General features: G+C 35.8%; 1 protein-coding gene across 1 annotated transcript in view; it reads left to right on the top strand.

Moving 5' to 3' along the window:
• trappc10 (trafficking protein particle complex subunit 10) overlaps positions 1-17,983 on the top strand; it is a 74,305-nt gene that overhangs the window by 3,011 nt on the left and 53,311 nt on the right. Inside the window, exons 2-6 of the mRNA XM_079845204.1 lie at positions 201-282; positions 11,959-12,094; positions 12,186-12,382; positions 15,328-15,523; positions 17,169-17,280. Coding sequence (XP_079701330.1) covers positions 201-282; positions 11,959-12,094; positions 12,186-12,382; positions 15,328-15,523; positions 17,169-17,280 — 723 coding nt within the window. The remainder of the gene's footprint in view (positions 1-200; positions 283-11,958; positions 12,095-12,185; positions 12,383-15,327; positions 15,524-17,168; positions 17,281-17,983) is intronic.

Here is a 17,983-nt window from a genome sequence, read left to right as displayed (position 1 = left end):
ATATCAACAGCGTTCCTCAGAAATTGCTTACTGCGCCTTTAAATGATACATGACCATTAGCAAACATGTATAAAAGAACAAATAAAGAAGAGAGCACTGTAGAGGTGTGTTAGTGCTTTCACCGTGAAATCAAAGGGACAAACATCAGACAGGTAACCTGTGTGTGTGTGTGTGTGTGTGTGTGTGTGTGTGTTGAGCAGGTGCGGGCGATCAGACCCTGTTCACGGCCCTGTATGGATCACTGACCCAGCAGCTGCCCAGAGAACCAATGGAGTGGAGGAGGTGAGATCTGCATATTCCCTCACACTGCACAGCTGATGGTTTATTATATAGGCTTATGCCATATCTATATCTATATATGGCCCCCATCAAAACAGAATTAGCTTCAGATCGTCCGTATTGTGAGTTTAACAGGTTATCGAAAAACAATCACAGGACTTGATTCTGTTCATGGGTTGTTGATTGGATGTTGAGATGTGGGCGTGGCACTCCGTGTATGCAGATGAGCATGAGCTTGCACTAAATGATTGGTGGATCCTGCATCCATCTAGTGCTTTTCATAATACACATTGTTTTAAAGCTTTGCAAAAAATCATGATTGTTAATGTTTATAATATCTTAAAGGCACAGTGTGTAATTTTCCGTCTCTTACTCAACACAAAGGAGTGTGTTGACTCTTGAGTGGGCGGAGCTTTTAAGAAGCGCTTCCACTTCTTCCGCTCGTGTGTGTGTGTGTAACGCAGCACTGTTTCATCATATCACACACATGTGAGTGTGTTAAAGTGATGTTGTAATGCTACTCTGTGCATTGGCTCAGTATTTAATAATATATATTAGGGCTGGGTATTGACACAAATTTCACAATTCGATTCGATTTCGATTCACTACCTTTTGATTCGATTTTCGATTCAATTCAATATGGATTATTTTAGATATATATCAGGTATAATACATGGAAACTTTTCTCAAGGAAAACTAATCTCTGATCTAATGTTGTAAACTATGGGAGTCAGTTGATACTACATTAGCCGACTAATATTGAAGGTACAAATTAACTGATTTGTATACAAACACTTAAATTACACTAAATTATAATTTTTTTTAACTTTAAAATTACATAATCATATTTCTACTCCAATTCGTTTTTTCGTCATTAAAACTTGCCAGATTTATTCATAGGCATACATGCATTAAATATTGAAGAACATTAAAAATGACAATCAGTATCCTATGTAATGGTGCATATAATTAGCAAAATGCTCCTCTCTAGAGTTAATTTTTCTAGCTAACTAAAGATGACTAATGAGTTTATGGACACTGGATATGGTTTTTTCTGAGGTAAATATGACGTTACATGACATTTTTTACAAGCCATTATACTTACATCTTTCTGCGGTTTAAACACTTGAGCGATTCTATGTGATGATACGGATTTCAGTAAGTTGTCCTGAAAAAATAAACGTAATTTGAAATCTGAGACTTTGTTTCATATCAATGCACAAAGATTATTGCGATTTATTGGATGGGAGGCGCGCTACAATGTTTATTTCATTAATTAACTGAAAACAGGATGACTAATCGATTCTTGGGATTTAAGAATCGATATTGTTTTGTAAAAGTGAGAATCGATTAAAATCGAGAAATCAATATTTTTTACCCAGCCCTAATATATATATATATATATATATATATATATATATATATATAAATATATAAATAAATAAAACCCATTAGATATTAAAGCGGCGCTAGTGTTGTCATGGTTACTACACAATAATGCGGGGATGATGTCACTGATAGGCGACGCACACACACGGGCCGTTTCCTGGGGAAAATCACTGATTTCTCTGGATTTAAACATTCTTGGAAACATTTGGGATCATGTAAGTCAACACAATATATAACACTGATCTAGTGGCTTTTGGATATTTTAATCCAAAAATCTTACATATTGTGCCTTTAATATCTTCATGTCTTATTGTTGTATTTAGCAGATTAGAGCTGGGCGTTTTGTTGGTCAAAACATATAAAAAATGAACCGTATTCATGGATGAATCGTCCGTGCGTACATTTGGGAAGGAATTTTCATTCCATGCCATTTTTAATATATGTTATTATTCTCTTATGTAGCCAGAATTGTTACAGTCAGAATAATAATATCCGCTGTTGAAGTCATCCTCGGAAGTTCGTATTCACGAGGTAGGAAGTCGTGTGCGTTCAAGTCACTTTTTTATGTTTTTAATTAGGGATGCACCGATATGAACATTTTGGCCGATACCGATAACCGATAATTCTTAATATTTGAAAGCCGATAACCGATATATTGGCCGATAAATCTAAATACAAATTTTAATAAACTCTGAGAGCCTGATTACAAAAACAAAAGGCTCACCATTAAAAGCCATGTCCCAAACACTTCAACATAAATCAAACCTATACACTACAGTAGCCTATTTGAACCAGTGTGAGATTCCTTACCTTTTCAAATTAATTTTACACTCCTATGGCCAAATATTTTTTTTTAACACTTTACAATAAGGTTTAATTTTGGTTAGTATAAGTTAACCAACAATGAATGAACAATACTTCAACAGGATTTATTAATTTTAGTTCATGTTAATCTCAACATATTCAGACCCAAAGTTGTGTCTTTTAACATTAGGTATGAACTGTGAATGGACTGTTACAAAACACAAACATTTTATTACTAAAAGAAACAAAGGTTATTGCTCTCTGTTTGTTAATGATAGTTAATGCATTAATAAAATGAGACCTTATTTGTAAAATGTTACCAAAAATTATATTGTCTAAAAAATAAAAATAATATACCTAAATAATGCAAACAAGTAATTGAACAGCATTACTGAGGCTGCATAATAAAGAATCAGAATGCAAGTGTATGAAATAACCTCCGCACAGACGATAAAGAAATGGTTTTAATCAAACCATATTGTTGATGGAAATGATACGAGAACAATAAAAGTGCTAATTATAAAAAATAATGCTTCTGTGTTTTTGAAAAAAAAAAAAAGTTTAATATTACAGTAATAGTAAACATCTGTAATATTAGTCTAGTCTATTAGGAACAATGTTGCTGTTTGAGAGCGCGCTGAAGCTGGAGAGAATGAACGAACAACCATAAACTGAAGCGCTTAGAAGTTTAATTAACAACTAAACGCATCATATATGAGAACAATCAGATATTTATACAAAATAAATATAATATTACAACTTATATTAGCACAAAATCACGCATAGGTGAAGGGTTATAACTCCTGTGGATGCTCTTCCCCTGTTTGAGAGCGTGTTGAAACTTAAGATGATCACCGGTACAGTGAAGCGCTGCGGGTTATTGACTTAACGAAACACATCCTATATGACTTTAATCAGATGTTTATACTACAAAAACGTAATATTACGACTTACATATGCTTAAAATGACGCGAATGCACAAGCGAACTTGACTGTGCTGGTCAGAATGCGTTGTTGACGCTTCCCACAACAGCGCGCTGAAAAACAATTAAACCCAGAGAATTCACTACGTTTTATAACAGAAATATTCTCATTGCAGTGTTATGTAGAGGACAGTCCCAGTAGTTATTAATGCTGTGCATTTCTGTTTGAAATGCGCGCGCCGGTACAATGAAGTGCTTTACTGCATCGTTAATTAACTCAACCAAACGCATCCTATATGGGATTATATACACAAAATAATAAATATAATATTACAACTTACAATGGCACAAAAGGCTGTGAATGCACAAGCAAACTTGACTGTGCTCGTCATGAAGGTGTAACTCCGTGGGCGCGCGCTGAAGCTAAAGACCGGTACAAGGAAGTGCTTTACTGCATCGTTGATTTACTCAACCAAACGCATCCTATATGATATTACATACACAGAATAATAATAAATATAATATTACAACTTACAATGGCACAAAAGGCTGTGAATGCACAAGCGAACTTGACTGTGCTCGTCATGAAGGTGTAACTCCGTGGGCGCGCTCTTCCCTCAACAAACGCGCTGAAACACACCGCTCTTTTACAGCCTATTCTATTCTCATTATCATTTTATGTAGATTATAGAAGACTTGCGCTGCACATGTTGCACATAACTGTATTTTCCTTTTCGAAGTGATTCCAAACATATTTAGAGCAATTCAAACCCATCATGGTGGACAGCGCGTCCGTCTCAGCTGAAGGAAATGATACATTATCTATCGGCTTGACTATATCGGTCAAATTTTCTTATTGGACCGATAACGATAACATCAAAAATAATCATTTATCGGCCGATAACGATATGTTGCCGATATATCGTGCATCCCTATTTTTAATAATTTATGAAGCCACTGTAAACTTTATCGTTACATATTATATTGTTATATTATAATGCTATCGCTGTAAATAGAAAAAAATCTCACTGCTAAATACCTTTAAGTATTGTGATATTCCGCCATGTTTCTCACTGACACGCCCCCAACTCGTTCAGATCGGGGCTTTAAGAAAATCCCGAGCTTCCCACTGGGGTTTACGACTTTATGGTGCCGTTCAACTCGTAAATACGATCTTTACGACATGACTTGAAGGCATCAGTATTTTAGCCGAGAACCGCCCATGTGACCAATCACAGAACACGTTCATCCATGACCTCCAGCCCTAATGCATCAGATCTGATGAGACGACAGCATATCAGATATTATATCACAAAAGAGTGTTTTCTTTCTTCTCTTGAGATTTCCTCCTCCTTCAGGGCGTTTATGTCACATCTAAAGCCGATCCTCTGGAGCTGTGCAGGGAAATTCAGCTCTGAGCTCCCATGATGCATGTCTTTAGTTGTTCAAGCCTTTTCCTCATCATATTCTGCTGTGGGGATGAGACACTGTTGTGCGCCGCTGGAATAAGGAAGCGACCTCTGTCACATGATCTCTCAGAGCGGGAAGGAAAGACAGGGAAATCCAGTCATTAAGAGCTTCCTGTTTAGAAAGGACCAAAAATGTGTTTAAATCTGTCATTTAGTTCACCAGGAGTCATACAGACAGTTTTCTGTCTCTCCTAGAGCAGGTTTTCCCGCTTGAGTGTTCATTATCTCCTCATATCCTCCAGTGTTGCGGCTCCTCTCTTCCCAGTCTGTCAGTAACGCTCTGTTTACTTCCTGTCTCTATGAAGCCCCGCCTTCTGAAAAGCACACTGTGCTCTGATTGGTCGGCTGGAGCAGTGTGTTGTGATTGTTGTTTGGGAAATGTCCCGCCCCTTAACATAACCGGCAGCTTCAACACACGACTAACTAACTCAACCAGGCCCGCCCCTTTATTCTGCTCATTAATTATTTAAACAGGACATATTATGCCCCTTTTCACAATATGTTATATAAATCTCTGGTGTGCCCATAATGTGTGTGTGTGAAGTTTCAGCTCAAAATACCCACAGATCATTTATTATAGCTTGTAAAATGTGCCCTATGTGGGTGTGAGCAAAATGCGCCGTTTATGTGCGTGTCCCTTTAAATGCAAATGAGCTGCTGCTCCCCGCCCCCCTTCCAAAAGAGGGCGGAGCCTTTACACAAGCTTCAGATACTCCGTCAACAACAAAACAGGCCAATCTCACGCAGACTAAATGTCTGAAATGAGCGTGTCCCTTTAAATGCAAATGAGCTTATGCTCCCCACCCCCCTTCCAAAAGAGGGCGGAGCCATTACACAAGCTTCAGATACTCCGTCAACAACAAAACAGGCCAATCTCACGCAGACTAAATGTCTGAAATAAGCAGTTGGACACAGATGAGAGACTCGGGAAGAGCTCAACATTTTTAGACTGAATGAATCATTTATGTAACGCTAGTTGTTGTGCTGATTCAACTCATCGGCTAGCATGTGCCGTCATGTTCATCTATAGATTGTTGTATAAGTGCTTGTGTGGGAATGTAACGCGTCCATCACCTGACTATACAACAAATGTGTGTTTATGAATTACAGATGGTGAGTGTGTTCAGGATCAAACTAACGCCACAGCTCTAGTCTAGAGACGATGCTAACGCTAGCCGTATTAGCATACAGCGTTCAGCTCATTCAGAAAGGAAATCTGCAAACATTCACAAAATATGAAGTGCCATCCTCACTTGTTCTGGGTATGAAGTTAGAGCCGAAGTGTTGGTACTGGGTCTGGGACAAACTGTGCTTTTGGTCTGTACGGCTAATTTTGCCCTTCATGACGACTGTGAGGGGGGGAATGTTTTTTTAACTCATTCGTTTACATTATATAAAGCCTTAAAGTTCTGCATAATTAAGGGCGTGGCCACTTCGAGTGACAGGCGGATTGCCGTTTGTCTGCTGTCTGTTAGTCGTCACCTTAGCTCCGCCCACGTCCCGCCTCTTTGCCCATTTTCTGTTAACCGGGAGTGATGCGCTGACAAGATGGCGACGGCCAGCTCGACCCGACTTTACACTTCGAAAGCGATACTTTGCTCTTCAGAATCCTGTGGGTGACATTAGCGCTGATACAGAAATGGCGTCTCTGTGCTTCTCACTCAGGGGCGTGTCTATGCTAAAAGAGCCAATCAGCAACAGTCATGGGCGGGGCTTCCCTACTCTTACGCAGGAGTAGGGCGAAATATGAGAGATTGATAATGATTAATGTGGATTATAAAATAAGTATTGTGTGGATTTTATCATTATAGGCTGTGGACACACATCTGTGTTCAAACAAAAGTGAATTTTGCATTATAGGTCCCCTTTAAATTAGGGGTCGACCGATATGCGCTTTTTCAGGACCGATACCGATTATTACATAACCGATATATGTGTCCAGTGTAAAAATTAAAATTGATGTCAAAATTAAGAATAAAAAGGCCTCTGACAAAGACTCCCTTTAAATTCTTACATAAAACATAGCCTAAAAAAAGGTGACTATTGCACATCAATGGATTAGATTTAAAAAAGCATACATACACACACACACACACACACACATACATATATATATATATATATATATATATATATATATATATTAGTGCTGTCAGTTAAACGCGTTATTAACGGCGTTAACGCAAACCTATTTTAACGGCGTCAATTTTTTTATCGCGAGATTAACGTTCTTTTTGGTCTAACAAACTTTGTAGTTTTTTCACATGCTGTTGCAACAACTAGTAACGTTAGAAAAACTACAACACCACTCCGGATGTAGCTAGACCGGAAACAAAACATCAGGCACGCTGCGGCTGCCCACACTCGTTTGGGCCATTAAAAGAGTAGACGTGGATGGCAAGCGTGAGACGCCGAAATGAGAAACGTATTAAGCCATGGTTTAACTCAGGGGTCTTCAACTAAAAGTGCTTGTCTTGAGCGCTGCTTTCTGCTCTGATGGTGCGTAGCCTACACACCAGACGCGAATGATGCGTTTTGCGCGAGTGATTTAAGTCAATGCAAAGACGCAAATAGACATTCTGCGGCGCGGACTAAGCGGTGTGCATGTCGCGTCATTCGCGTCCGGTGTGAGCGCACCATCAGTCTCTTCTTCACTGCATGCTTGACCGGATGACCGCGCGTCTGGGTCTGAACGTAGTAACAGTGAGCATTGCAACGTTAACTGTTTCATTATGTCAAAAGGCTTCGCGGTCCGGATGGACGCATCTCGCGGTCCGGATTCGGACCGGAGTTCACTAGTTGGCGACCCCTGGTTTAACTGCACTATAGGCGGAGTCCTAGTTTACCTTGCATGTGCACTTTGTAATTTTATTTTGTATCACCCTGTTTTGATCCCTTAGAAAGGGCTGTTGAAGGGGCTGTTTGTGCAACAAAGTATTTGTTTCACCCTTTTATTGATGGGCAGTGTTACATTGTGTGAGATTATTTGCTCCAAGTGAGAATGTTGGTGTGAAATCGAACACTAAAGTATGCCAATGTTGTTTTCAATAAAACAAACATTTGAACAAAGCAAGCCGATCCACTTTTCTATGTTGATACGAGCATTAAAATAAGAAAAAATAATGGGACAAAAAGAAATCAAGGGACATTTAGAATAAATAAAAATGTGCGATTAATTGTGATTAATTGTGAGTTAACTATGACATTAATGCGATTAATCGCGATTAAATATTTTAATCGTTTGACAGCACTAATATATATATATTAGGGCTGTCAAAAGATTAATCGTGATTAATCACATCCAAAATAAAAGTTTGTGTTTACATAATATATGTGTGTGTTACTCTGTTAATTATTATTTATATATAAATACACACACAAGCATGTATATATTTAAGAAAAATATATAATTTTTATATATAAAACATTTATATTTATATATATTATAGATTATATAAATGTATATACAGTATATACATGCAAATATTTCTTAAATATATACACAAATGTGTGTGTATTTATATATAAATAATAATTAACAAATATATATATATATATATATATATATATATATATATATATATATATATTATATATATATTAGGACTGGGCAAAAAAATCTATTAATTGTTTTTTTTTAAATATGGTCGATTCAAAATCGATTCTCAAAGGCCAAGAATCGATGTTTTTTTTCCATATTTATTTAGTAAAATTTGACCGCGCAGGACCAATAATTCAAACCTAATAGCTTAGCCTATATTATAAACAGATTTCCTCAAATAAAAGTTAGTCCACATAAGTCAGCACGTTAAGGTATTGTTAATTACCATGGCAACTTCTTGTGTCCAAGAACGCGCTTCTCGTGTATGAAAAGTAACGAGCGGTGTTTATGTTTTAGAATAAATTTATCAAAATATCCATAAAACACAATTGTATTGTATTTAACATAATTGTATGCATTTGAAATATAGAGATGGGTTCTGTTTTAATGTACCCAAGTGTACCTAAAATAAAGAGAGTTTAATATACAGGTTTGATTAATTAATTTTTAATTAGCCACTTGTAAACTTGTTCACTGTTCTTTTTTATAAATATAGTATTTGTATTAAATCTATATTCATTGAGTTGAATCGAAAATGAATCGAGAAACGAAAATCGAGTCGAGAATCGAAATGGAATCGGTTTAAGAGTTTGCGAATCGAAATCGAATCGGAACATCTGAATTGATACCCGGCCCTAAAATATATATGTGTGTGTGTGTGTCAATGGCGAGCAGCTAAAATAGGTTTTAGTTACACTAGCACCGATGTGAGGCTGTTTTCAACTCTCATGCTGTTGTTCCAAGTAGCTAAACTCTGTTAAAGCTATCACTGCAATGACGGGCATTGACTGGGAATTCACAGTATAACTGGAAACGGGGTTGCTTGTCATTAAATAGATTATATTGAGGTGTTTTCACGATACCCGCGAGTGGTGCTTTTGTACGGTGGCCCAGTAGTGCACAACACAACGAAATTTAAAAAGCATACATAAGTTCACAACACAACAAAATAAATCCACAACACAACGGAATGAAACCACAACACAACGAAATTAAGCCACAACACAAAGAAAAATCCACAACACAACGAAATAGCCACAACACAACGGAAATGCTCCCAACCACTCGGGGGCACTCGGAGCGCTGTAAAGTTGCCACTGTTCTATAGAGTTGGCAATCTTACAAAGAAATCAATACCACAATTAGTTTTAACAGTATGTAGGCTAACCATTGTTTATCTATATGAAATATTAATTTTAAATCACATCACCTACATGCATAGCTGCATATTTATGCTCGAGAATGCCACGGCGCTAAGGGAACGTCTGCCAATTCCACCAATTGGTTGAAATGTATAATTTGTATGAATTAAAATTACTTTTAACATTTAAAAACAGACATGTTAAAATTCCACAGCTTAGTTGTATTGGTAAAATTGACTCAATAATGCACAACACAACATTGGAATTTGAAAATAAAAAATAAAAAAAAGTTAATTTAATTCATACAAATTATTTCAACTTGGTGGAATTGGCAGACGCTCCCTTAGCGCCGAGGCAGCGGGTCAAAGCGTTCTCGAGTATAAATATGCAGCTATTATGCACGTAAGTGATTTTTAATTGATATTTCATGTCGATATACAACTGCACACTTAAAACTGATCGTAGTGTTTAAATATTTGTAAGATTGGCAAATCTATATAGAACAATGCAAGGAAAACTAACTTTACCGCACTCCGAGAGTCCCCTAGTGGTCGGGAGCATTTCCGTTGTGTTGTGGCTATTTCGTTGTGTTGTGGACTTTTCGTTGTGTTGTGGACTTTTCGTTGTGTTGTGGATTTTTCGTTGTGTTGTGGCTTGATTTCGTTGTGTTGTGGATTTTTCTTTGTGTTGTGGCTTGACTTCGTTGTGTTGTGTCTTGATTTCGTTGTGTTGTGGTTTCATTCCGTTGTGTTGTGGATTTATTTCGTTGTGTTGTGAACTTATGTATGCTTTTTAAATTCCGTTATGTTGTGCACTACTGGGCCACCGTACTTTTGTGCATTCATGCTTTTGAAGCGAATTCGCGTCTGACGCCTGAGTTGAAAAATTTGAATCCGCGCCGCGTTAACCAATTAGGAGCCTGCTCGCTGCGGTCACATGGTGAAGTGACGTGATGAGAAACCCCGCATAATTTAAAAATACTACTATTGTGTCACAAAATGTAGTTTTATGACTTTTTCAGGTGAGAATGTAGTAGTTTAAAGCTCAAATCTGTGGTTTATTTATAAAGAGAGCGCCTATTTAAAAAAATATATATATATTTTTAAAGAGTTGTGAGCTCCAGTGGATCAGCGGTGCTCAGCACTCATTTATTACAGTATTTTTATTATCTGACATGCATTTGACAGTTATATTATTTATTTTTTTTAAGCGAAAAAGAACTTCAAATGCAGCCACAAATCTAACACTGCAAACTGAAAAAGGTATTTTAGTTTTACAATATAACTGTATAAAAAACAGTGCAACAATTAAATGTAGGAATATAACAAATTATATATTAATCAGAAAATAATCTCTTTACAACAAAACAAGTGAAAAATAAGCAACCTTGGCATGACTATTATTATTACATAGACGCAGCTAAATCTACTATACAACAGTAGCGTAACATATATTCTGTCCATTTAAAAAAATGTAAGCCAAACTTTTATTTTGACGGGTTGCTGTGAAGATATTTCAGTGTCTGTGTTCATTATATGACAGTTTTCCCAAATGAAATGGTAAATTCTCATGAAGGGACAGTTTATGCGTTCGTGTCCTCATAGTGACCATAGACTGTAAAAAAAAAACATATATATATATGGACGTAGAGAAACTGGGGGAGGTAGAAAAATGAAAATTAGCCCATAATTTACTCTCCCTCAAGTCATCCTAGGGTGTATATGACATTCTTCTTTCAGACGAATAAAATGTGTTAATAAAGGCCTTCTGAAGTGAATCGACGCGTCCATATTTAAAAATTTATCAAGTTAAGTTCCAGCTGATCGCCTTCTGTGTTCAATTGATGTAAAAATTGTTGAAAGTTCCCCTGCGGATGGAAAGACTAACACTCAGGTCCGCTCATCAGACGTCACACACACATCTTCAGTTTCACTTTCAACATTCAACACTTTTCCATGGAAGGCGATCGGCTGGAACTTAACTTGATAAAGTTTTAAATATGGATATTTTTCTTACACAAACGCGTGGATTCGCTTCAGAAGGCCTTTATTAACACCCCAGAGCCGTGTGGAGCAGTTATATGACGGGCAGATGCACTTTTATGGACTTCAAAAACAGAGCAACTATTACTGCTATTATAAAGCTTGGATTAGCCTGGACTTTTGTAATATAACTCAGATTATATTTGTCTGAAAGAAGAATGTCACACACACCTCGGATGACTTGAGGGAGAGGAAATCATGGGCTACTTTTCGTTTTTGGGTGAACTATCTCTTTAATATCGGCGGCAATAATCGGTCGAGCGCTACTTTAAATGAGGAATATTGTGACGTGTTTGTTTCTCCTCTCAGGTCTTACGGACGAGCGCCAAAGATGATCTACCTGGAGGCTAATTTTGTCCAGTTTAAGGAGGAGCTGCTTCCTAAAGAGGGGAATAAAGCTCTGCTCACGTTCCCCTTCCTGCACATCTACTGGACCGACTGCTGCGTGAGTCTCTGATACGAGTGTCACATGACCCGAGTGGGACAGCCTCACTGAGGTGTGTGTGTGTGTGTGTGTGTGTGTGTGTGTGTTTCAGGACACCGAGGTGTACAAGGCGTCGGTGAAAGAGGACATGCAGCGCTGGCAGGGCGTGCTGAAGCTCCACGGGTCGGTGGACTGGCTGATCGTGGTGGTGGAGAACGACAACAAGAAGAAGAACAAAACCAACATCCTGCCGCGCACCTCCATCGTGGACAAGATCCGGAACGACTTCTGCAACAAGCAGAGCGACAGGTGAGACGGAACCCGACTCCAGCGGCGGAAATAGCCCCTGATCCTCAGCTGCTGCTGTGACTGAGACCGGCGCCGCATTTAGTGCTGATGATGTGTGTGTGTGTGTGTGTGTGTGCTGAGCGCCACACGGCTGCATGAACACACACAGATCTCACACTCGCTCAGGCTCATCAGTCCTTCACTGTGTTTAAAGATGATATTCCTGATTAACTACACTCGTTATTTTTATACTTTATTATATTTTGTTGTATATTTGTAGTAAATCGAATTTAATTATTTAAAAATAAAAGTACGTTTTTATACCAATTTTATTTATTAAAATATTTTTTAAATATAAACAAATATATAAAAATTAGGGCTGGGCAAATTAACGCGTTAACGCGGGCGATTAATTTTTTCAGCTTAACGCATTAAAAATATTTAACGCAAATAACGCAGCGTCCGTTTTTATATCCATTTTTGCTTAGCGTTACATGATCATCACGCTCTTATTCATGTTAATGCTTCCAAGCACGACAAGACACAAGAGAGCGCGCTGTATGCCAGTGTCCTTTGTGTGTGTGTGTGTGTGTGTGTGTGTGTGTGTGTGTGTGTGTGTGTGTGTGTGTGTGTGTGTGTGTGTGTGTGTGTGTGTGTGTGTGTGTGTGTGTGTGTGTGTGTGTGTGTGTGTGTGTGTGTGTGTGTGTGTGTGTGTGTGTGTGTGTGTGTGTGTGTGTCAGTGTCAGTGTCCTGTCTGTGTGGATGCGTCTCATGTCATCTAATCAAGGGACACTCTTGACACACACACACACACACACTAACACTCGACGCATAGACTCGCGTCAGTCTCCTGCTCACATCGAGTTCTCTTTTGCTCTTGAACAAACAATAACACAGAGGATTTTGAGTATTCTCATATTAGGAGTCTTAAATTAGTTAAATAACGTCTTAAATGAACTTTGAGTTGTGAGATAATGAGATGCGCGGCTGTTCTTAAAGTGACAGGAGCACTGATGATGATGTCATTAATGTTCATCACAGAACAACGGGAACAGAGAAACGTGTAGCTTTAATGATAATTCATCTATATTTCATTTATTATTTATGCAGTTAAGAAAGGTGTTTGATAACTATTACATTTATGTGTATAACAGGGAAGGCCATGGTAAATATAACATTTATTATTTTGGGTTTATGTAAAGATTGTTTTAAGTTCACTTAAATTAAAAGTTGTTTTTTTAAAGCCTAATAAATGTTGAAATTGGGAGCTTTCAGTTATACTGTAATGTAACGTCATTAATGTTTCATAGAGACATCAGTGATACTGGCCTTCATTCATAAAAACATGACAATACAACACATATTTAAAATATGCTGTCTTTAAATTGTTTATACATTAATTTGGAGAGTAACTGAAATTATTACAATATCAAAATATTAAAAACTTAAAATATTAAAAACTTGCGATTAATCGCGACTAATTACAGAAAAAATTCGATTAATTAGTTAACATTTTTTAATCGATGCCCAGCACTAATAAAAATATAATATTTTTGAAAAAAATATGAATAAAATTTGAATAATAATAAAAAATAATTCAAATAAAAAAAAAGCTAAAATACTCAAATGTAAACAATATAATCAACGCTTATAAAATTAAGACATTGAGGTATTTTTATACTTTATTATATTTTTAAAAATAAAAGTATAAAATATTTTCATTTTATTTATATATTTTTTACAATATTTATTTTATATTTATTTATTAAAATATTTTTAAATATAAACAAAATTATAAAAATATAATATTAAAAATAAAAATGTAAGGAATACTTTTAAAAATGTGAAAAATATAAAAAATAAACAACTATAAAAAGTTATTAAATTATTTAAAAAATGTTAAAATATAATTAATTATAATAACATCACATCAAGACATTGAGCTACTTTTATGCTTTATTATATTTTTATCATATTTTATCATAAGGCCTCTTTATCAGTTTAAAAAGATATATACATCAAATTATAAAAGTATAATAGTTTTATTTTATTATATTTTTATACAATATTGTTTTATTTGTTTATTAATAATTAAATTGAATTAAAACATAAACAAAAGTATCAAAATATAATACATACTTTAATTCAAATAAAATTAAAAAGAATACAAATAATTTATACATTTAAAAAAACTAAATTAAAATAAAAGCATCAAATATTTTAATTTTATTATATATATTATATACAATATTTTTAAATAACTAAATTATAAAAATATAATATTAAAAAAGTAAGAAATACTTTTTAAAATTTAAATATGAAAAAATCTTTTTAAAATGCTAAAATGTATCAAATTACAATAAAAACAAGACATTGGGCTAAATATATTTTTTATCATAAAATATTTTTTATTTATTTATATTTATTAATAATTGTGTAATTTTCTTTTTATTATAATTATATATATATATTTTTTTTTTAATTAAATATGAGAAAATATAATGAGAAAATATATTTTATTTATTTATATTTATCTCATTATATTTTCTCATATTTAATTAAAAAATTTATATATAAATAAAATTATAATAAAAAGAAAATGACACAATTATTAATAAATATAAATGAAAACATTTTATTAAAATATATATCACATTGACAGATTGAGCTAAGAAAACACATGCAGCGATCGATCAGAATCTTATTGAGGTTATTATAGATGGATGTCTTGTATTTTTGGCACATAATCGATGTGCTGTGAGATCAGCTGATCCTGCTACCACGGGATTCTGGGTAATTTCTTATGGACAAAATAGATCGTCCTCACATCTCTGATGTTCTGGTCTGTAGATCGGTCCCTCTTTCAGGTGAAACAACTACGTTTGAAATCCTCATTGAATATGGGACTGTGCGCATCTAAACAGTGTGTGTGTGTGTGTGTGTGTGTGTGTGTGTGTGTGTGTCAGGTGTGTGGCTCTGTCTGACCCTCTGAAGGAGTCGTCTCGCTCTCAGGAGTCGTGGAGCTCGTTCCTCACTAAGCTCCGCACGCTGCTCCTCATGTCCTTCACCAAGAACCTGGGCCGCTTCGAGGACGAGATGCGCACACTCAGAGAGAAGCGCACCGAGCCCGGCTGGAGCTTCTGCGACTACTTCATGGTCCAGGTGTGTTATTGGTAGGGTTGGGTACCGAAACCCGGTGCCATATATAACCGGTATGTACCGGACCGAATCAGAACGCAGATTTCGGTTCCTCATTTCGGTGCCAAAATTCAAACGTACTTTGGCTGGCTCCGAGCTAGAGACAGACGCTCAACGCTGGTCACATCACATCTCATGACAACTATTCAGTGTTTTCAACCACAACTCATGACAACTATTCAGTGTTTTCAACCACATCTCATGACAACTATTCAGTGTTTTCAACCACAACTCATGACAACTATTCAGTGTTTTCAACCACATCTCATGACAACTATTCAGTGTTTTCAACCACATCTCATGACAACTATTCAGTGTTTTCAACCACATCTCATGACAACTATTCAGTGTTTTCAACCACATCTCATGACAACTATTCAGTGTTTTCAAACACATCTCATGACAACTATTCAGTGTTTTCAACCACAACTCATGACAACTATTCAGTGTTTTCAACCACATCTCATGACAACTATTCAGTGTTTTCAACCACATCTCATGACAACTATTCAGTGTTTTCAACCACAACTCATGACAACTATTCAGTGTTTTCAACCACATCTCATGACAACTATTCAGTGTTTTCAACCACATCTCATGACAACTATTCAGTATTTTCAACCACATCTCATGACAACTATTCAGTGTTTTCAAACACATCTCATGAAAACTATTCAGTGTTTTCAACCACATCTCATGACAACTATTCAGTGTTTTCAAACACATCTCATGACAACTATTCAGTATTTTCAACCACATCTCATGACAACTATTCAGTGTTTTCAACCACAACTCATGACAACTATTCAGTGTTTTCAACCACAACTCATGACAACTATTCAGTGTTTTCAACCACATCTCATGAAAACTATTTAGTGTTTTCAACCACATCTCATGAAAACTATTCAGTGTTTTCAACCACATCTCATGACAACTATTCAGTATTTTCAACCACATCTCATGACAACTGTTCAGTGTTTTCAAACACATCTCATGACAACTATTCAGTGTTTTCAACCACAACTCATGACAACTATTCAGTGTTTTCAACCACAACTCATGACAACTATTCAGTGTTTTCCAAACACATCTCATGACAACTATTCAGTGTTTTCAACCACATCATGTTTATTTCAGGTTTCAGACATTTAAATGCTCATAAGTAGGCTACTAGCAAAAAACACACACTGATGTCTATGAAAGCGGCAATGACAATCCTTTCAGACGGTTATATTTGACTAACGTTACGTGTTTTATTCACATCAGATACATGCGTGAGATTCAACTGCTGTATTCATTTTGTTCCTCTATGGCACCACATTTGCCGGTTTCGCATCAGTTTGGGTAGCGCACTGCCATCTAGTGGTGAACTTCGGAACAGCAGCATATACCGAAATGAGCAAAATCTTGATATCGTACCATTTGAAATAAAATACATACCGGTATCGGTTCAGGCACCGGTATCGTTTTAAAAGTATCGGTTTGGCACCGGAATAAAAAAAAAACAAACGACACCCATCCCTAGTAATTGGCTGAGGCCGCTGTCCAGCGCCTGTGTCCAGATGTGTGACCCTGTGTGTGTGTGTGTGTGTGTGTGTGTGTCGCTCAGGAGGAGCTGGCGTTCGTGTTTGAGATGCTGCAGCAGTTTGAAGACGCTCTGGTCCAGTATGATGAGCTGGACGCTCTCTTCACCCAGTATGTGCTCAACTTCGGCGCTGGAGGTAAACCTCACCTGTGCATGTTTTAAAGGAAACATGAGAAAGCTGCCGAGTGTGAGAGTGTTCAGTGGGAAATGATGTCGGGAGGGACTTTGGCCATCAGGATTTGTTGTGAAAATGATAAGCTGTAATTTTATTGGTCATTATTATTTTCCTACTGACCAAAACGGCTTCAATTACATCAGCAGACGAGAGAAAGGACTTACAAAGTTTATGATTGTTTATTAAATGTGTATTTTTTTTTTTATACTTTATCATATTTTTATAAAATATTTATTTATGGAAAATATATAAAATACAATTTTTGAAATAAATATGAAATAAAAATACAAAAATAAAATAATTTTATATTTAATACAATTGTTATTATTGTTTATTAAATGTATATTTTCATATTTTTTATACTTTATTATAATTTTTATAAAATATTTGTTATTTATGAAAGATATTTAAAATATATAATAAATACAATTATTAAATTAAATAATTAAATAAATACAGTTTTTGAAATAAATATGAATACAAAAATAGAATAATTTTATATTTATATTTTACTTTTGATATATTTTTAATTATATAATATAAACTACAATTATAAGAAAAAAACGTTGTTTAAGTGTAGTGCGTTTAAACATGATATCTATAAAATAGTGTATAGGCCTACAAAGAGAATTGCAATGCTGACAAGTGTGAGAGAATGTTGACA

This window comes from Gobio gobio (assembly GCF_949357685.1).
Source record: "Gobio gobio genome assembly, chromosome: 19".
Classification (NCBI taxonomy): Eukaryota; Metazoa; Chordata; class Actinopteri; order Cypriniformes; family Gobionidae; genus Gobio; species Gobio gobio.
This window is presented reverse-complemented; position numbering and strand designations above follow the sequence as displayed.